The sequence below is a fragment of the Mercurialis annua genome, linkage group LG6, assembly GCF_937616625.2.
Source record: "Mercurialis annua linkage group LG6, ddMerAnnu1.2, whole genome shotgun sequence".
Lineage (NCBI taxonomy): Eukaryota > Viridiplantae > Streptophyta > Magnoliopsida > Malpighiales > Euphorbiaceae > Mercurialis > Mercurialis annua.
Window position 1 is genome coordinate 39,722,247 of NC_065575.1, and position 22,085 is coordinate 39,744,331.

The 22,085-nt window shown below is 30.6% G+C and overlaps 4 protein-coding genes across 4 annotated transcripts; 3 read left to right on the top strand and 1 right to left on the bottom strand.

Moving 5' to 3' along the window:
* Positions 1–3,437: 3,437 nt before the first annotated feature.
* LOC126686149 (ethylene-responsive transcription factor ERF071-like) lies at positions 3,438–4,622 on the bottom strand. The gene is made up of 2 exons (XM_050380183.2): positions 4,259–4,622; positions 3,438–4,169 (listed from the first exon to the last, which is right to left on the bottom strand). The coding sequence occupies exons 1-2, from the start codon at positions 4,392–4,394 to the stop codon at positions 3,550–3,552; spliced, it is 756 nt and encodes a 251-aa protein (XP_050236140.1). The 5' UTR covers positions 4,395–4,622; the 3' UTR covers positions 3,438–3,549.
* A 2,115-nt stretch (positions 4,623–6,737) lies between these two features.
* Positions 6,738–8,148, top strand: LOC130014743 (proline-rich protein 3-like). Its single transcript, XM_050380242.2, has 2 exons — positions 6,738–7,539; positions 7,634–8,148. The coding sequence occupies exons 1-2, from the start codon at positions 6,786–6,788 to the stop codon at positions 7,951–7,953; spliced, it is 1,074 nt and encodes a 357-aa protein (XP_050236199.2). The 5' UTR covers positions 6,738–6,785; the 3' UTR covers positions 7,954–8,148.
* A 3,602-nt stretch (positions 8,149–11,750) lies between these two features.
* On the top strand, positions 11,751–13,110 carry LOC126686193 (proline-rich protein 3-like). The gene is made up of 2 exons (XM_050380241.2): positions 11,751–12,543; positions 12,638–13,110. Exons 1-2 carry the CDS (start codon positions 11,784–11,786, stop codon positions 12,958–12,960), a joined length of 1,083 nt encoding a protein of 360 aa, XP_050236198.2. The 5' UTR covers positions 11,751–11,783; the 3' UTR covers positions 12,961–13,110.
* A 3,503-nt stretch (positions 13,111–16,613) lies between these two features.
* Positions 16,614–17,600, top strand: LOC130015702 (proline-rich protein 1-like). Its single transcript, XM_056106369.1, has 3 exons — positions 16,614–16,637; positions 16,758–17,316; positions 17,404–17,600. The coding sequence occupies exons 1-3, from the start codon at positions 16,614–16,616 to the stop codon at positions 17,598–17,600; spliced, it is 780 nt and encodes a 259-aa protein (XP_055962344.1).
* Positions 17,601–22,085: the final 4,485 nt, after the last annotated feature.

The following is a 22,085-nucleotide window of genomic DNA, read 5'->3' on the forward strand; positions in this document are numbered from 1 at the left end:
AGACACAGAAACCAGCTCGGATGAGACAAGTTTCAAACAGAAAAACTAGATAAACTTATAGCAGAGTCGAAATTATGGATCAAAGACAGAGTTCCTAAAGGGTGAAACCATCAGAACATGAAGAACATCACGATGAATTTCCAGACTTTCTGGAAATTCATCGCTCAAACCAAAACACAAACTCAAACACAACAAGGCATTTCAATTTCTGGAAATCAACAACAAAAGATCTAGCAAGTCACAGTACTAAAATACATAAAACAAGGCAAACACGAACAAGTTTCATCCATTTTTGAAAATCAACAGACCACAAAACGCAATGGGAGTTCTTTCTCTCTATGATTCAGAAATCCAAAATCAAAATTACAAAGGCAGAAATCAAAAATTCAAACACGTATTCAAACTGAAGAAAACAAAGAACTAAAACAAAAACTCGGAAATACTTACTTGTATATAGCACAGGGAATCCTTGAAGAAGAAACTGAGTGCAGATTATCCCTAGGCAGAAGAAGCAAAAAGCAGCGATGACACTTCAGTAAACAGAACCAGTACAGTCTCTCCAACAACGAGAAATGAAAGCAGAAACTTTTTCAAACTCAGAGAAACAAGGAAATCTGGAGAAGACGAAGAGCAGAGACCTTTCACAGAGCAAAAACTGGAAAAAACGACGAACTTAGAGAGAATGTAAAAAGTTTCTCAGTTTTTGAAAAATTAAATTTATAACTGAAAAGAGAGGGAAATTGAAAGGACACGCCTTTAATTTTCTCTCTCTTCCCACTCAAAACGTCCCCTGGGAAAGCGCTCACGCCTTAACTGCTAGACACGTGGACCCAGCGTAGACAACAAGCAACCGCCACATAGGACAACGGCTACAACAGCTGTCAGAAAAGACATCTCGACAGTCACGTCTTTTCACACAGCCATCTTAGCTCACCTATCTCTCTGACAAGCAGCCCGGTGTCAGAGACCATCCATAAACAGAACAAACACGCCAAGGATCACGTGACTCCATAACCCGGATAACACTACCATCTCGGACATAAATATCCGACACACTGGGGGGGGACTAGTGATAACGTAGCACATCTAGTAGGGGCGAAGCAACCTCGCCAGGAACAAACATCACTAAGTCAAGCATTTCACTGACCGAGTAACAATGTCCGACCTTCTTGAAATCATAGAACACATGACTTGGGGGGTCACCGGATCGATGGGAATTCAAACATCATCCGAGACAATCACGTCTGATAAGGTCGGACCAAGAATCTTACCCGAGCTCTGAAGTATGTCCAATTCAGACCTAAGCCGAGCTCCGAGCTCCTGAGCCCGAAAGACTGGACCATCTGGTCCGAACTCTGAGCTGCTCTCAGATACAGGAACCATGATAACTTGACTCTCAAGATATCCGGGCTCCGAGGTCTTGCCCGAGAGCGCTCACTCGTGTACCAGATCCTGGGACCACAGAAGATCTTCTGACAGGTACGTGAGGAATGTTCCCTCTGACACACCTAACAACCCGTGCCTCCCGCAGGGATATTCTACCACGTCAGCATAACTGATTTCTGGGACCACTGGGCTCACAGCCTGCCAGCAAGGCAGGTTTGTCCTTAAACCCTAACTATAAATAGAGGGTTTAAGGACAAACCCTAGGTAATTTCTTTTTCTCTACTCTAAGCACTCTCTTTTCTCTTCTTCTTCTTCCTTTACCTCAAATCTTACTTGAGCGTCGGAGTGAACGTCCGGTGACCCCCACCGGAGTTCTTTCTGACCTCTGTCTGCTTGTGGTGTGCAGGTCGTTACAGCTCGGATTTAGTTTGGTGATTCATCAATTACGTTTACATTCAAATAAAGAATGATAATAGCACATCGTATGCACTCATTCAGACATCCCCGCTAAATTTAACAACATTTCTGTAGCTATCATCTTAATCTATATTTTCATCTCCTCCAATTTGTTTGCTTTAACAATGGTCATTTGATGGGTTAAATATTTTTGATGTTACTTAACTATATCATTTTTACAAAATGATTACTCACGTTCAGTTTGTTATATTTTAATAATTTAATTAATGGAAAATTAGCGCGTCTCCGATGACCTCTTTAAAATTGGCAAACTCTTTAATTTAAAGAGTTTTATCAATAAATTAAAGTCCAATGGACTCTCTAAAATTTAAAATTAAAGAAGAAAGTGAAAATGACTCTCTACATGTGAAAAGCCATTTTCACTCTCTACTTCATTTTCAAAAAGATAAACTTTCAAATTTTAAAATAAGTTGGTTATTTTTCATTTGAAATACAGTATTTTATATTTTTGAATTTAAAAACTGAATACGTAAACCAATATTATTAATATTTTCTATTTTTTAATATCATTATAATATTAAAAATAAAATAAAGAGTTATTATTATAAAATCTATTGGAGTAAATTTAAATATATTACTCTTTATATTAAAGATACTTTTTATTTTACTAAATATGCTCTTTAAAATAAAGAGCACCATTGGAAACATGTAAAAGTATTGCCATTATGAAATTGGACTCATTATGAAATCATTATTTTAGCTATTGCATTTATGTGAGTTCAAATAGAATAGAAAATACAACTGTAGACATCTTTTTTTTTTTTGCAAAGGAGAGCTAGTCAAGCCAGACAGAGCTAAAAAGAACGACACATACGAGACATCTTTTTTCGAATAGCAGAACAACAATTAGAACATGAAGTGTGCAATTATGATTTTTACAGAAGCACATTCGGGAAACGAGCTATGAGTTCATTTAAGAAAATTTCATAACTAAATTGATAAAACGACAAGAAGACTTGGAGAGTTGGACCTTAATAGCCGCAAACAACTCCGAAAAATTCAAAGAAATTACGGATATAAGTCCAGAAATCCAACTAATCCAAATTAAAGTTTTATGGATCAATTTGCTCAATTGCAGATCTTTAGTGAAATAGTGTGTAAAATTTAGAACCAGGGAGTTTTTTTTTTTTTTTTTTATAGAACCAGGGAGTTCAGGTAGATCCTTTTTACACTTTTAGAGACTAAACTGACACTTTGATTAATTTTCAACACAACATAACTTAATTAATCATACTTTTAAATATTTTTGTGACAGAATCTACTAAATATTTTTAAATTATACACTTTTTATTAATTAAAAATTTAATAATAAAATTAAAAGATCGCAGCAAGAGGGAACAAAGAAAGCAAAATGGTACGGATGGCGACTATGGGCGCCCACAGACAAAAGTCAAAACCAAGACATCTGAAACCAGCAGCACCATTGTTTTCAAAATTAAGTGTGGGGGGATTTAGCAAACATTTAAACTCTGCACTTTTTCTAACTGCTGAACTAGACTCTTTCTTGTTCCTACTTCATGTTTTTCTGACAGAACAACAGAACATAAAATTACTACTCATTTGAATACAGTTGCTTTAACAAATGAAATTTTTAATAACAAAGAACAAGCAAAACAATAGTAAAACAAAAAAATCGAGAATTTCCCCTATTTACAAGCTCATCTCAAACAATTGCACCCATATGAATTACAGATCCGAGGAGTTAACAGGAACAATAAGAACATCATCGTCATCATCGAAATTCCAGAGATTCCCGACAACACTTTCCTGAGCAGTAATGGGATTAGCTGCGGCTGACTGTCCATCAAGATAAGGTATCTGATAAAACTTCATCAAATTCTCGTAAGCCATTAACTCCTCCGACAGTTTCTGCACCTTATCATCTTCTTCTTGCTTGATTTTCGTTTCACTTGTGTTATTATTATTACAGGTATTTGTCCTGTCCATTGGCCCAGTCATTGAATAAGCTTTCTTCTCTAAACCAGACTCTGAATTCTCCTCAGCCAAAGCAACAATGGGTTTAGAGATTAAGCAAGTAATGGGTCGTTGGTTTTGGGAGGTTAATGGGCATTCATCATCTTCGTAATGGAAATTGAGTTTAGCTTTCTTGCCGCGAATTTTACGGGCTTCGCTATCGTAGGCTCGAGCAGCTTCCTCTGCCGTATTGAAGGTCCCAAGCCATACACGAACTCCTTTTCTTGGATCACGAATCTCAGCTGCCCGTTTTCCCCACGGGCGTTGCCTTATACCTCTGTACAGATTCTTTTTCTGCCTCTTGACAGGGGCTTTCTCTTCTGGCTCACCACCTATATGATAAAATTCCTCAATGAAAACTAATCTCTCAAATAACTAATGAACATGAAAGAAAATGTATCTATTTTGGGAAAGTTGTTACCTGGAGCAAGATATGATCTTTTTTGGGGAGTAAAAGGACTGCGGTTGCTTAATGAGCTCGGCCAGATATCAGGGGAGACGCTGCGGCTACCGCGCCTGGGAGGGATGAGATCGGATAAAACAGCACCGCCACACATTTATAGTTTAGCAAAGTAGATAAAAGGAAGGGTAATAATAAGAGTATTTGCAGAAGATTAGAAGGGGTTTAGAGAGGTTTTAATGAGTTTGAGGTTGTAAAAATGATGAGAAGAGAGGGGTTTAAGTACCGCGTGAAAAATGATGATAGTGGATGCCAGACAGAAGACAAAATAGTAGTACAACTAGAAGCTGGGATGTTGGAAGTTTCTTAGGATAAGCATGAGTTTTAGCCTTCTTTAGGCTTTGCTTGCTGCTTGCGTGGATGTCAAGGTTGTGCATAGGGGTGAGCAAAAACCGAACCAAACCATTAATCCGATCCAAACCAACCCGAAATTCATTTTGGTTTGGTTAAAATGGTTAAAATGGATTGGTTTGGTTTTAAATTATAAAAAAGTATGGTTTTTGGTTTTGGTTTGGTTTCAACTAGTGGTTAACCGAACCAACCGAAAAACCGAAGTTTACAATAATATTATTTTTATTAATATTTATATATGTTTAAATAAATATAAAATTTATTTAATGAAATATTTATATAAAAATATAATATGTGTGTATAGATACATATATGAAAATAAAACATATAAACTAATACACACATATAAGTAAAAATTATTACGCATAATTTTAATTATTACGTATAATTATATATAATTTTTATCTAAATCTATATTAACCAAACCGAACCAAACCGAACCGAAACCGATGCTAAAATTTGGTTAACCGAACCGAAATTTTACATAAATATTTGGCGTGGTTTGGTTTTTATATTTTCCCTTAAAATATGGTTTGATTTTGGAGTTTACTAAACCAAACCGAACCGAACCGAACCATGCTCACCCCTAGTTGTGCAAGTCAAGGCAAATACTTTAGATGCATATTAACGGTATGGAGGACCCTATTGAAACCGATTTTTCAAACCGAATCAAAATATAAATTCGGTTTGATTTTGATTTTAGAAAACCGAACCCAACTAAAAACGGAAGTGATAATACTTATAAAATTTGTTAAGAATATAGATTAGTGGGAAATTTATTCATTAATGAGTATTGTGTCCAGGGTTCAAACCTTGTGTATTTTAGCTATATTCTTTTGAAAAATTGTTAAAAACAATTTCGCTTACGCCGCGATTTGATTCCAAGAGGGCGCTTTTTCTCCTATACCAAGGATCAATTCTTGTCGGTTATTATTGTATCTTATATATTTAGGTTACTGGCTGAACAAAACCAATGTCTTTGGTTTATTTCTGTTCGATATTTTCGAGTTTAAAATGCCGATAGGTTTTGGTTTTTTTGGCCAATTCAATAACTGAACCGGCCAATGTACATCCCTAAAAAATATATGATCTGAAAAACTCTATAGTAGATAAACTTCTGAATTAACAATAATATTATTTTAGCTTTTACAGAGAAATGGTAAGATTTGAATTCAACTAAGGTCCGCTATAAGAGTATTTTATAGACAGCTTTAGGCAACTTGAGAATAAGAAAGGTCAAATTTAATGTCTAAGTTATTTGATGAAGTACTAAACAACAACAACAAAAGATATGTAGGTGTTGAACTCTAAGCACATCATATGCTTAATCTGTGGGCATAACACCGCACGATAGATAGTTGTCTATCTTATTAATACAAATTTAACAGTAAAATTTATTTATCTTACCATTTTATTTTTCCTATCTTAATTTTTATTTTGTTTTATTCACCATTACAGAAATAATATTAAATACGTATCATTTTATCCTTGCCTTCCTTATGAAAAATTTCTAAATCAGCCGCGGAATATTTGAATGAATTTTACAGTCCTCCGATTGAGACTTTTCGAGGAATGCTTTGATACAACATTACAAAGAAGTAATCGTTTTCATCGCTTTGATAGGAGCCATCTCGTATCCATTCTCGTCCAGAGCCAAACATTTCAGCCTTGCCATAGCCAAGACCACCGTACCCCTTCTTATAGTGTTACACAAAAGGCATACTACTTGGTTGCATTGTGCACGACATAGTGAAGGACTGGAACCTGTTTTGACGTGAAGAGCATAACCGTATTTAATTTAATGGTCATCATTAACCTGCATCAACAAAAGCAGGGTATGTTCATTTCATCTCCACATTCATTCCATTAGTTGGTCACCTTTATTATTTTAACATTACAAATTTATGTAATGATACCTCATGAAATCCACTTTGTAAGCTCATAATTCCAAGACCACATAAGACATTGTCAAATAATTAAATAAGCTATTCTCATTCTATCAAATGCCAAGCTGGCCATGGATTCTTTTTGTTTCTTTGTGAGCTATAAAAGGCCATGCATGGCAGTGGTAGTTTTCCACATCAACAACCCATAATTTCTTTTCTTTTTTCTCCTTTCCAGCTTTGCCACATCAGCAATGGCATTCATTCATCTCTTGTTTTCATCCTCTATCCTCCTTCTGTCACTGCTTGCCTCCGCTAGTGATTATGATTATGTTTCAGAATCTAAACCTGATTATGTGAAACCCCAAAATGTGTACAACCCTAAACCACAGTCAGACTCTGTCAAGCTCGAAAATGAGTACGACGCCAAACCCAGATTCGACATTCGCAATCCTGACACTAACTATGCCCTGAAGTCTAAATCCTATACAGCTAAACCTGAAGAAACCTACATTCCTAAATCAGAGTCAGAATATGTCAAGCACACCGAAAACACCAATTTCAACTTTCCTAAATTAAAGCCAGAGTATGTTAAACCCAATGAAGAGTATAATCCCAGCCCTAAACCAAACATTGCAAAACCTGATGTCACCTATCCTAAATTAGAATCCCAACCAGAAAAATTAAAACCTGTCGTCACTTATCCTCAATATCAGCCACAATATGCCAAATCTAACAAAAAGTATAGTCCTGAATTCGAACAGAATACTATAAAACCAGAATATGCTAAACCAGAGGAAAATAAGTATATCCCAAAATCCAAACTTGATGCTAGTTATCCTGAACAAAAATCAGAATACGTCAAACCTGATCAAGACCTTCAGAAACCTAAAGTTTCTATTCCTAATTCGGGTTACGGGTTCAATCCAAAATTAGAAAATCCACTTCATATTGGCATTGAAGGACTTGTCCTCTGCAAATCAGGTTCTAGCTATGTTCCTATTAAAGGTAAGCTTACAAATCCATCAACATATAACTTAAAATCAACTTTCAGAACTGGAAAAGATTGGATCAATGTCTAATTTTCATTTTCTGAATGCAGGTGCCGTGGCAAAGATTTCATGTTCAATTTTAGGTGAGAATGGATACATGACGAGACTTTTCTCTTGCTCGACCGGTGCAAGCGATGCAAAGGGTTACTTCTTCAAGGCAATTCCTGTTGTAGGGCTTAAAGACTGCAATGTCAAACTTGAAAAATCTTCATTAGAAAGCTGCAATATTCCTACTGATGTGAACAAGGGGATTACCGGAGCTCAGCTTTCTTCTTACCGTATTCTCTCGGATGAAAAGTTAAAGTTATATTCAGTTGGACCTTTCTTCTACACCTCGGAGTCTAAACCAACCCCTAATACTGGTTACTAGAACTATTTTTTCCGCGGCTAACGTTGAACTCATGCCAGTTTGAATTGTTCGTTTTGTTGATTGTTTCAATTGTCATTTTCTTAACTTTAAACTTTCATCAATGGAGTTGTCCTTACATATATCAAGAACTGTTTAAATTAAGCTTTACCTGTATTATGGGAAATTCCTTTAATGATAGCAAGTGAATGAACTGCCTGACTTGTGATTTCACTAATATAAAAATTAAAAATATGACAAAAGTATTTGTCAGGATCCTGGAACTACTCAGGCTAAAAGGAGATGGATGTTTGATTTAGGAATGGAGAATTTTAAATTTCCCTTTTCAAATTGCTGAATGGACAATTTGCGGGGTAATTGATCCTGAAGATCACTGAAGTTTTGTCTTTTTTCATTTCAGTCACTAAACTATTTTTTTTTTTCATTTTGATCATTGAATTTTCATTTTTTTTCATTTTGGTATTTTCCGGCCAAAAATGCTTAGATGGCAGCCGGAATTAATTTTTTTTTACCTGAAAACTTGTCATATATGCATTATCTGATCCAAAAAGTCATTTTCAAAATGAAATTATTTATGTGTGATAAATTTTCAAAGTAAAACTTGTAAAATCCGGTTGTCACATGTCAACTTCCGGCTGCCACCTAAGCATTTTTTTCCTGAAATATCAAAATGAAAAAAAATGAAAGTTCAGTGATCAAAATGAAAAAAAATAGTTTAGTGACTGAAATGAAAAAATTCGAAAGTTAAGTGATCTTCAGGATTAATTACTCACAATTTGCGACTTTAATATTTTTGTGCCTAAAGAAATGGCATATAGGGAAATTCTTACCTAGATCCGATTCTTAAATTTTTCATGCTCCTATCCAATGAGATATTAGAAAATCTAACATAATTTTTTCTCTCTTCTCATTATTTTCTCTTTCTTCTCATTTCTCTAACAACTCATTGGATAGGTCCATGAATTTTTCATGAACCGGATCTAGGTAAGTATTTCCCGCATACTAACATAGAAAAAACAACGACAATGTTTCTAGGGAGATACAATGTAAAGGGTTTGTATTTTTTACGATTGATTTATTTTAAGGTCCCTGAATTTTACGTTTTAGTTTATCTGATCCCTAAACTTTTATCTGGTCTTATTTGGTCCATACGTTTTTAGTTTTTTAAGTCCTTGAACTTTCATTTGGTCTTACCTGGTCCCTGAACTTTGATTTTTTTCTCTTCCCCGGGTCCTCAAACAGATGAAAGATCAGGGACCAGATAAACTAAAAAATATAAAATTTAGGGACCAAATAAAATCAAATGGAAGTTTAGGGATCAAATAAACTAAAAATATAAAATTCAAGAATCAAATAAAACCGAATGAAAGTTTAGGGATCAGATAAACTAAAAATGTAAAGTTAAGGGACTTTAAAATATATTAATCCTTTTTTTAATGTAAATGCCAAATTGGTCCAAACATATAGGTTTTTTTTTCCACTTAATTTCTAAAAAAACATAAATTTTACCGTATTTTAAAATTTTTAACAATTTTATGCATGAGCTACCATTTCTTTGCAATTCGAAACACTCAACAATTGTCCGTAAAATAAAAATGCTAATATAAAAGCCAGAATAAACACTATTCTGGTATCTACCAACATTTTTTGATGGAAATTAACTGGTATCTTGAATTGTAGAAATTTGTAAGTTTGTGTCCATATTGTCAAAATTATAAATTTGTATTAAAATAATAATATATATTAAAATTCGTGATTTTTAAAGCAATTAAATCTTTTTTTTCTTAATCAAAATCACCAAACTTGATTAATCTAGTTTCTTCATTATTTGCTTCATATCATTCAATCAATCAGCGTGGAAGAATGATAGGGGTGAGAAATAATTTAGTTAAACTAACTTAATTGAATTCATTAATCTATTACGGTTAAAGGTTTTTTTTGTTTAATTCAGTTAGCTCGGTTGGTTCGGTTTGATCAATATAAGATTTTGGTTTGAGGGCCGTTAAGAGTTTTCAAACTTTAGTTAAACAAAGTAACTTAATATTTTAAATTTTTAACAATTTCTTTTTATATTTTTATCGATTTATAAATATTCGATATATTTGTTTTCGTATTCTTAATATTTCAATTAATTTGATTAAGTCAGTTTTAGTTAATTTGATTAATTCCATCAGTCAGTTTAAGAAAATTAAGTAATATGCTTAATTTAATTTTAACCAAATCGATATATATTTAATTGAACCGGGGGTTTGCTCATTTCTATTGCGGGAGAAAGATAAAGTTATTCTGCAACGCTAGTAAAGAAAAAATAAAATAAACTTTCATGATTAAAGGTTAATTTTATGTAAAATATTAACTAATTTGAATATGATGTATGCACGTAAACCCACATGAAATCTAATTCTATTTTCTGAAATGCAATTAATATTTCCTAGTTAGCATAAAATATGCATGAAATCAATCACATAAGTTTTATTTTTTTAACTTCATGAAAGAACAGTTGTATGTGCCATTTAATAGACGTAAAAAAACTAAAATTGATTTGTACAGTCAAAAACTTAATTGAAAGAGATAAATGAAAATTTATTTAAAGGCTAAATTAACTCTTAAATGATTTGCATTTAAGATATTAGAGAAAACCAAATTTCTTACCTATACGTAAAAATTGCTAATTGTACTAGGACCAATTAATAGTTATATTTTGTATTATTATTAATTGATGTTAAATATTATAGAATATGTGTAAAAAATAAAGCTAAAAAACAAGAATGTCAGATTTTTTTATGTCAGAAGCAAGTTTTGTGGCTGGGATTTTTGAAATAATACTTGCCGTGCTTTGTTTGAACTAGTCTGATCACTTACAAAATGCATGTAATCTGTTTAACTCCATCAGTGTAGAATGTTATAGTAGTAAGTATTATAATTGTAGAATTGAAAAAATAAAAAGTTTTGAAACATTGATGTATCAATCAGTTATGTTTCAGGTTATGGTATGTTAATATTTTTATTGATTGGCTTTAGAACACTAAATATGCATGTGTTATCAACATAGCTAATCAATGTCTAGGTAGACTTTTCCAATCTTTAATTGACCTAATCGAATTTAATAGTGAAATGTCACATTTTTTTATTCAATGTCTACGTAGATTTTTTGTAATTCAATTTTAAAAACTGTATTTTTACAACATTTCATATGTAACACGATCAAACTCAAAATAATATGTAAAACCGAGAATAATTTTATTTTCTAGTAGCAAGACTACAAAAATTAGAAAAAGAGTTTTAAAAATGCTTTGCATTCTGTCACAATTAAGTGGTTGTCATGGGCAACATATACAATAACAAAAAACATACACTATTTGGTTTAGCTGATAATTGAAGGTTCAAATTGATAAAAAAATGTGTAAAATTCAGGAGTCAAATAACGCATTAAGCCTATTAAGTTGCGTCGCACGATATATGAAGGACTACAATCTATTTTGAAGCGAAGAGCAGGGTATATTCATTTCATCTCCACATTCACTCTAGTAGTTGGTCACCTTAATTATTTTAACATTAAAATTTATGTAATGAGAAACCTCTAATTTTAAAATAAAAAATCATATTTTTAAGACCACGTAAGGCTGAAAATATGAATTAAGGTTTGCTCGTCACATCATGACACAGACATTCTTAAAGAATTATTAAATAAGCTATTCTCATTCAATCAAATTCCAAACTGGCCATGGATTTTTTTATTTCTTTTGTAAGCTATAAAAGGCCATGGTAGCGATAGTTTTCCATATTAACTACCCATAATCTCTTGCTTCTTTTGCAGTTTAGCCAAATCAGCAATGGCATTCGGTCATCTCTTGTTTTCATCCTCTATCCTCCTTCTTTCATTTCTAGTTATTGCCTCTGCTAGTGATTATGACTATGCTTCAAAATCTAAACCTGATTATGTCAAACCCCAAAATGATTACAACCCTATACCACAACTAGACTCTGTCAAGCTCGAAAATGAGTACAACGCCAGGCCCAGACTCGACATTCCCAAGCCTGACACTAACTATGCCCCGAAGGCTAAATTCTATACAGCTAAACCTGAAGAAACCTACATTCCTAAATCAGAATTAGAGTATGTCAAATTCGATACCAAGCACACCGAAAACCCCAATTTCAACTATCCTAAATCAAAGCCGGAGTATGTGAAACTCAATGAAAAGTATAATCCCAACCCTAAACGAGATATTGCGAAACCTGATGTCACCTATCCTAAATTAGAATCCAAACTAGAAAAATTAAAACATGTCGTCACTTATCCTGAATCTAAGCCACAATATGTCAAATCTAACCAAAACTATAGTCCTGAATCCAAACAGGATACTGTAAAACCGAAACTAGAGGAGAATAACAACGCAAAATACAATCTTGATGCTAGTTATCCTGAACAAAAATCTGAATACGTCAAACCTGATCTAGCCCTTCAGAAACTTGAGGTTTCTATTCCTAATTCGGGTTACGGGTACACTCCAAAATTAGAAACTCCACTTCATATTGGCATTGAAGGACTTATTCTATGTAAATCAGGTTCTAGCTATGTTCCCATTAAAGGTAAGCTTACAAATCCACCAATTTATAACTCAAAATTTCCTTTCAGAACTGGAAAAGATTGGATCAAGGTCTAATTCTCATTTTCTGAATGTAGGTGCCCTGGCAAAGATATCATGTTCAATTTTAGGTGAGAATGGATACATGACAAGACTTTTCTCTTGCTCGACCGGTGCAACCGATGCAAAGGGTTACTTCTTTAAGGCACTTCCTATTGTAGGGCTTAAAGACTGCAATGTCAAACTTGAAAAATCTTCATTAGAAAAATGCAATATTCCTACAGATGTAAACAAGGGGATCACAGGAGCTCACGTTTCTTCTTACCAAATCCTTTCCGATAAAAGGTTAAAGTTATACTCCGTTGGTCCTTTCTTCTACACCTCAGAGCCAAAACCTATAACGCCTAGTACTGGTTACTAGAGTTTGTTTCGGCTGCACAACAGAGCGTCTCTTTTGTAGCAAACTCTTTGAATCATGACCAATTTGATTGTTGTTTATTATTTCAATTCTCGTTTTTTTTTTAAACATTATCCATAGATTTGCAGTACATTACTACATTTTATTCTAATATCAAGATCTGTTTCAAAGCTTGAATTGTATTATGAATTACATAATCTTGTGGATATTGACCACCTTTGTAAAAAGTTTAAAATAATTATATGAGTAATTTTTGTTTATTTTTGATCAAGACACAAATAAATAGCTTATCCAATGGTTATTGACCTCCTTATCATCTAAAATTAACTTTCTTTTGACATTTTTTATAGGGTTTAGGGTCTGAAAAACTACCGACCTTTCAATTTTTTTTCAATTGCACCCTCACCTTGTAATTTCTTCAATAGCACCCTATTTTGTATTTTTGGCTTTCAATAGCACCCCGACCTTGTAAAATAGTCAAATTTACCCTATTTTATATTTTTGACTTTCAATAGCACCATAAATTATCAAATTAAACTCATTTATCGAAGACTTATTTGAACTTTTTTTCAATTAAAAAACTTGTTTAAAAGTGTTCAAGTAGAAAAAAGTATGATTTCACCTTTAAATTTAGTTTTTTTGAACTTTTTAATCCATATAGTAATCAAATCATCTAATTTTTTTATTTTAGAGTGCTATTGAAAGTCAAAAATACAAAATAGGGTGCTATTGAAAAAATTACAAGGTGAGGGTGTTATTGAATTTTTTTTGAAAGATCGGTAGTTTTTCAGACCTTAAGCCTTTTTTATATTAATTTCTAGCTTCGCCTCTGGCATTAACATTCCATAATCATAAATATCCGCTTCATAACTTCTCAACTTCAACTATTAATACTTATTTTCTATACTAATTAGAAGTCTTTTCTTAACCCAAATCAATATACAATATTGCAATATTTGAATAACATCGAGCTTTCTATATGAATCAGCTTAGTTATATTATTGATTTATTTTTTATTTTTTTAATTCTATATTTAAATAATATCAAATATAAATCACGATAAATATAAAATGAGAAAACCACGTGCAACAATCTTAAATATAAATTTTGATAAATAAAAAATTTATAAACCACGTGCACAATACGCTAGTAAGTAGTATCGACAAAAATTAATTTAAACATTATAATTCGTCAATTTGCATACTGAGACAAAACTTAGTTTCAATAAACTTCTAATAAAAAAATTGTCACTTTTTTAAGACTAGTTTCGCATCACGTGCTATGCACGTGGCTCGTAACGTAACTTCTCAATGAACATATTAGTAAATTTATTATAATTATATCAATTTTTTATTTATAATTAATATTAAATTAGTTAAAAAAATTTGTAAAAGTAAATATAATAACCATAATTAAATAATTAACTTAATTTTATTAATAATATCTTTAAAAATAATAAGATAGAAATTTAAATAATAATATATTGACCAAATACAGTATTTTAATTTTGTAGTTCAATCAAATTAAAAGATAGGCATTCCTACTAATTTGGAGATAATTTAGTTATTTTTTACATATTAATGATTTAATTGGAAATAATTTAGTTACCTATTCCAATTAGGACTTTAATCACAATAGTGATTAATTAAATAACTAATTAGTTAATGACTATAAAACCTATATTTAGTGCAAAGGATTATTCAGTAAATTTGCATGTCCCCCTCATCCATGCTTTTATATATAGTATAGATATAGATAAGGATGTAAGATTGGTCCATAAATATATGTGTTCATCTTTTTCTAATTTAAATCAGCTAACTTGATTAATTCAGTTTCTTCCCTATTTGCTTCCTATCATACAATTAATGAGCTAATTGTGGGAGAATTATGAAGTTATATATTCTAAATGCACTTGGGTAGGGGTGACTTGTTTTTTAATAAAACCAAATAAATCCGATTAACCAATTTATTTCAATAAAGTCAGTTAAAGGTCTTCAATTAACTCAATAATTAGTCCGGTAGGTTTGATAATTTTGTTCTGTTATGGTTAAGAATTTTACAAATTCGGTTAACCAAATAATTTTCAACATTTATTTTTTATATTTTTATCCTTTTAACCTGAATTAACCGATTAATTTGATCTATTTGATTTTACATTTTTTAAGAATTCTGTTAGAATAAATTAAATTTTAATTAATTGAATCAATTTGATCGGTTTGCTTAAAGAATTAAACAATTTAATTAACTTATTTTTTAATCAAGTTGGTCAATTTTTAATTGAACGGATCATTTGTTCGCTGCTTCTTGTTGGAGAAAGGTGAAGCTATTCTGAATTGCTACAACAGTAAACAAAAATGAAATTATGATGATCACGGATTAACTTTTATGAGATAAATTATAATTAATTTGAATATAATGAGATCTAAACTCATTTGTTATGCATGTGAACCAAACAAAATATATATTTCTAATTAGCATAAAATATGCATGAAAACAATCATATTTATATTATTTTCCAACATCATAAAAAAGTTATACGTAGATTTGTTTTTGACAAGTATACTCCAAAAGTCCAAAGCTAATTGAAAGAAATAAATAAAAATATATAATTAAAGGTGAAATTAATTCTCAAATTATTTATGTTTAAGATATTAGAGAAAATTAATGTTGAGTTATGGTTCATATTTGCCATTTGATTTTCAGTTAGGATTATGAGACTAAACCTTTTATTTGGCAATGATTTCTTTTGAAATAAGAAGTCTATTAGCATAATGAATTAGAACTTAAATTGTTTTTTAAGGATTTATTATAAATACAAGTGATGATACTATAAACATATAGAATAAAGTTCTCTCTCTATCCGTGAAGTATATCACATTGAACGAAACACGTAAAATGTGATTGTTTTTTTTTTCTTATTTATTTTCAGCTGCGTTAACAAGTGGTATTCAAGTCTAGATTTTAAATTTAAGATTCTAGATAATTATTTGTTGATTGAAGATGTCGCTTCATAAATTCGATATTAAAAAATTCAATGGTTCGAATGATTTTAATTTGTGAAAAGTTAAGATAAGGCTATTTTGGTTCAAAAAAAATGCGTAGGGCATTAGGAGAAGGCAATTTAGGAACTCTTTACCTATTGCTCTTTAGAAAACACAAAAACTTTTAAATAACACATTTTCATATTTTAAACTTAACAGAAAGTAAAACTTTAAGATATATTTTAGAAATTTTTAAAATTATTTTATATACTTTTAATATTTGAAAGGTCTAATGGTGCTGAAATGTCAAAATTTTCTAGACTTTTCGTAAATTTATATAAAGTTATTAAAATTTATAAATCTATCTCAGTTTGATAATTTTATTGAATTATTTTAATTAATTTTAAAAATTGTACCTTTTCAACATAAAGTTTAAAAACTGTATTTTTAAAACATAATCAAACTCAAAATAATTAGAGTCAAATATATATGCATTAAGCCTATTTGGTTGCGTTGCACGATAGAGGAAAGGACTACAATCTATTTTGAAGAGAAGAGCAGGGCATGTTCATTTCATCTCCACATTCCGGTAGTTGGCCACTTTTATTATTTCAACACTAAAAATTTATATAATGAACCCTCTAGTCCATTTTGTAAATTCATAATTTTAAGACCATGGAAGGCTGCAAAAATGATAAGGTTTGCTCGTCCCATCAAGACAAAGGCCACGACACTGCAAAATAGAATAAGGTTTAAATAAACTATTCAAATTCTATCAAATTCTATCAAATTCCAAACTGGCCATGAATTCTTTTCGAGCCCAGACTCGGCATTCCCAAGCCTGACAGTAACTATGTCCCCAAGTCCAAATACAATACTGCTATACCTGAAGAAACCTACATTCCTAAATCAGAGTCAGAATATGTCAAATTCGATATCAAACACATCGAAAATCCCAGTTTCAACTATCCTAAATCAAAGCCGGAGTATGTGAAACCCAATGAAGAGTATATTCCCAATCCTAAACCAGATATTGAAAAACCTGATGTCATCTATCATACATTAGAATCCAAACCAGAAAAACTAAAACCTACTTATCCTGAATCTACGCCGCAGTATGCCAAATCTAACAACAAGTACAGCCCTGACTCCGAACATGATTCTGTAAAACCGGAATATGTTAAACCAGACGAAAATAAGTATAACACAAAATATAAACCGGATGCTAGTTATACTGAACAAAAATCAGAATACATCAAACCTGATCAGGTTTCTATTCCTGATTCGAGTTATGGGTACAACTCAAAATTAGAAAAGCATATTGGCATTGAAGGACTTGTCCTCTGCAAATCAGGTTCTAGCTATATCCCCATTAAAGGTAATCTTACAAATATATCAATTTATAAGATACTTTAAAAACTGGAGAAGATTGGATCAAGGTCTAATTTTCATTTTCTGAATGCAGGTTTCATGGCAAAGATTTCATGTTCAATTTTAGGTGAGAATGGATACATGACGAGACTTTTCTCTTGCTCGACCGGTGCAACCGATGCAAATGGTTACTTCTTTAAGGCAATTCCTGTTGTAGGGCTTAAAGACTGCAATGTCAAACTTGAAAAATCTTCATTAGAAAGCTGCAATATTCTTACTGACCGGAGCTAACCGGAGCTCAGCTTTCTTCTTACCGTATTCTCTCTAATGAAAAGTTAAAATTATATTCAGCTGGGCCTTTCTTTTACACCTCAGAACGTAAACCAACGCCTAGCACTGGTTACTAGAGTTTGTTTCGGCGGCTGCACGACAACTTTTCTTTTCTACTAAAACTCTTTGAATCATGACCAATTTAATTGCTGTTTATTTTGTTTATTATTTCAATTGTCAATTCTTTAAAAAAAAAAATATCATTAGATTTGCAGTACATTACTACATTTTGTTCTAATATCAAGATCTGTTTCAAAGCTTCAATTGTATAATGTATTACATAATCTTGTATCGATGACTTGTATGATTATTTTATCTTTCGGGGTAATTGATCCTGAAAATCACTGAACTTTTAAATTTTTTCATTTCAGTCATTAAACTATTTTTTTTTCATTTTGATCACTAAACTTTCATTTTTTTTCATTTTGCTATTTTCCGGCCAAAAATACTTAGGTGGCAGCCGGAATTTTTTTTTTACCTGAAAACTTGTCATATATGCATTATTTGATCTAAAAACTCATTTTTAAAATGAAAGTATGTATGTGTGATAAATTTTTGAAGTAAAACTTGTAAAATCCGATTGCCACATGTCAACTTCCGGCTGCCATATAAGCATTTTTGACTTGAAATATCAAAATGAAAAAAAAAAAAGTTCAGTGATCAACATGAAAAAAAAATAGTTTAGTGACTGAAATGAAAAAATTCGAAAGTTCAATGATGGTCAGAATCAATTACTCAATCTTTCGCCTAATATCTTAAAAACACCCGACCTTTTAGCCTATTTGCAATCATACCCCGACGTGAAAAACTGATCAATTTTGTTATATTTTACATTTTTGTTTTCAATTGTATCTTTAAATAATAAATTAATCTTTTTTATTTGAAAAAGTTCAAAAAAATATTCAAAATTGACCCTTTTTGCATTAAATTGACTTTTTCGAAGATTTTTTTTAAACTTTTTCCAAATATAAAAAGATAAATTTAATTTAAAGGTACAATTAAAACGAAAAAATACGAAATAGAGTAAAATTGACTAGTTTTCAACGTCAAAGTAGAATTAAAAGGGCTAAAAAGTCGGATTTTTTTAAGCATTAGGCCTTACACAACAATACTATTTTATTTATTTATCATGAATAATTAATACCTATATAAATCTAGAAAAAATGATTCTTTTAAATTAACAATTTTGTTAGTATCTATATTCTACAATTATTTTATATATAAAAGTATGTCAGCGGATAACATTTTCATCTGTGGACAAAAATTTGTGAATAATTTATTGGTTTTAAAAAGTATTAAAAATATTTTCTGATTCTGATCAACCATAAATATTTCCATGGACATATACATCTTCTTCAGGCCATTTCCAATCCAAATCACCAAATTTTTATCACTAAATAAAAAGTCACCTATTTTGATGAAAGAGAGAGAACACTCTTGTCACCTAATATATATCCTCTTCAGGCCATCTCTAAACCAAATCACTAAATTTTTATCATCAAATAAGAAGTCACCTATTTGATGAGAGAGAGAACACTCTTATCATCTAATTAATATTAGGTGACTCTTTAGAGTTCACTTGTCACCTAATTTAAATTAGGTGACAAGGGTTGGAGATACCTTCGTAACTTTTCAACTTCAACATTTTTTTTTCTCTATTCCTTACCAACAACTTATAAAATACGATCACAACTTAATTTCAGCAATTTATCAATTAGAAGTCCTTCCTAACCCAAATCAATATACAACATTACAATATTTGAATAACATGGAGTTTTCTATGTGTATCAACTTATTTACATTATTGATTTAATGTTTATTTTTTTAATCTACATTTAAATAATATCAAATATAAATTATGATAAATATAAAACAAGAAATTGCCACATGCAATAATCTCAAATATAAATTTTGATAAATAAAAACTTTATAGACCCCGTACAACTTACGTGCACAATAAACTAATATCGATAAAAATTGATTTAAATATTATGATTCGTCAATTTGCAAACTGAGAAAAAACGTAGTCTAAAATACTAATCTGGCCATCAATCTAAATTAATTTTTGAGTATATAATACTCATTTTAAATTCACATAATTTATTATAAACTTTTTTAAAAAATATATAAAAGGTCGAGTGACCTATAGGTATTATTTTTCACCAATTCATAAATAAAAATTGAACTGTTCGATAGAAAATGTGACTGTTTTTAGCTTAATGGTAAAAAAAAATCCAAACCTTTATAATTTGTTGCAATTTAAACCAAACCTTTTAATTTTTACAATAATAGCCAAATTATATTTTTTTGTTACAATAATAACCAAAGCGGTCAAACTTGTTGTTTTCAATTAAAATATTAGACTATTATCATTTTTTGATATATAATAATATATTAAAAGTCACAAAAAGTGTCAAAAAAACTCAAAAAAATTCATATAAAAAGTGCAATCTGGCTATTATTGTAAAAAAAAATGCAATTTGATTATTATTGCAAAAATTTAAAAGTTTTATTAAATTGCAACAAGTCGTAAAGATTTTTTTTTTTTTTGCTATTAAGCCATTCTTTTTTGGATACAACCAAATAGATCCGATTAATTAATTTATTTCAATTCACTCGGTTAAAGGTCTTCAATTCACTCAATTAATGCGGTCATTGTCTTACGGTTAAGACTTTTACAAACTTGGTTAACTAAAAAAATTTCAACATTTATTCTTTATATTTTTATCGTTTTAACCGAATTAACCGACTAATTTGATCTATTTGATTTCACATTTTTTTGGAATTAATTAAATTTTGAATAATTGAATTAATTTGATTGGTTCGCATAAAGAGATAAAACACTTTAATTAATTTATTTTTAATTAAATCGGTCGATTTTTAATCAAACGGATCATTTGTTCATTGCTACTTGTTGGAGAAATAAGGTGAAGTTATTCTGAATTGCTATGATAGTAAACAAAAATGAACTTATGTTGATCACAGATTAATTTTTAGGAGATAAATTTTAATTAATTAAAATATAATGAGATCTAAAATCATTTATTATGCATGTGAAACAAACAAAATAAATATTTCTAATTAGCATAAAATATGCATGAAAACATTCACAGTTATGTTATTTTCCAACTTCATAAAAAAGTTATAGGTAGTTTTTTTTGACAAGTATACTCTAAAGCTAATTGAAAGAAAGAAATAAAAGTATATAATTAAAGAAGAAGTTAATTCTTAGATTATTTGTGTTTAAGATATTAGAGAAAACTAAATTTTTATTTAAAAGGAACTATTATTGATTATATTTGGATTAATTAGTTATTATATTTTGTGTTATGCTTAATTTACGGTGATAAATATTAAATATTTGTGCAAAGATAGATGAAGAAAAGTAAGAAGGCAAAAAAAATTAGAAAGCTACCCTTATGTAAGAGCCAAGTTTTATATCAAGTTCAAATCACTAGATGTTTGAATTATGAGGCTCCCACGCTTGCAGCTGCTTAATGAATTGAGTTTGTATACTTTTCAAAGTTTGATTGAAAACAACCACAAATTTGAAGTACTAGAAGAAATATAATGATGTCAAACAAATCGAAGACTACGTTGATGTTCGTTGTGTTCTACTTTAATTATTAATAAAAGAACAATTTTATACTTTGATTGTATATTTTTGTTAAATAATTTGCAAGCTTCTTCCAAATTGTACATTTTTTCTCTGACCTACATTTCATTTTTGCTCATTTTACCCAATTTTTGATAAATCACTAGCGACAAAAAAAATATGCGAATCATATCGGATCTTAAAAGAGATAACCAGACATCAAAAGAATAAATAATAATTAACCATTCTGTTTAATGCTTAAGCGAGAAAAAAATATCAAGTGAGAATAAAAATAGGGCTAATGCTTTAAAAAATACTAATTTTTAAATCCATTTTCAATCCTACCCTGAAAATGTGGTCAATTTTATCTTGTTTTATATTTTTTAATTCAAATTTTTCAATTTTTAATAATTTATTTACTTAAAGGATGAAATCAGTCAATTAATCAAATTTAAGGATAACATTATATTTTTTTTTCATTTTAAAAAATACAAATAGATTCTTCATCTTTAAAACTTACAAAAGAACCATAATCTAATTAAAACTATTAATTTTTTAATTAATTTAACTAAATTAAAATTAATTTAATACATATATAAAAAAACATCAAATTTATCCCGACCATCCCAAAATCGTCCGATTCCAACCCAATCCGACTCAAAACCGACTCGTCTTCTCCATAAAAGACTGGGTTTGTCTTCTATGGAAAAAACGAACCCAGTTCGCCTTCCTTATGGAAGATGAGAAACTGGAATCTGTTTGTATTCCATGAGGAAGACGAACCCAGTTCGCTCGTCTTCCCTGAGGAAGATGAACTAGCGGGTTCGTCTTCTCCATGGAGAATACGGGTC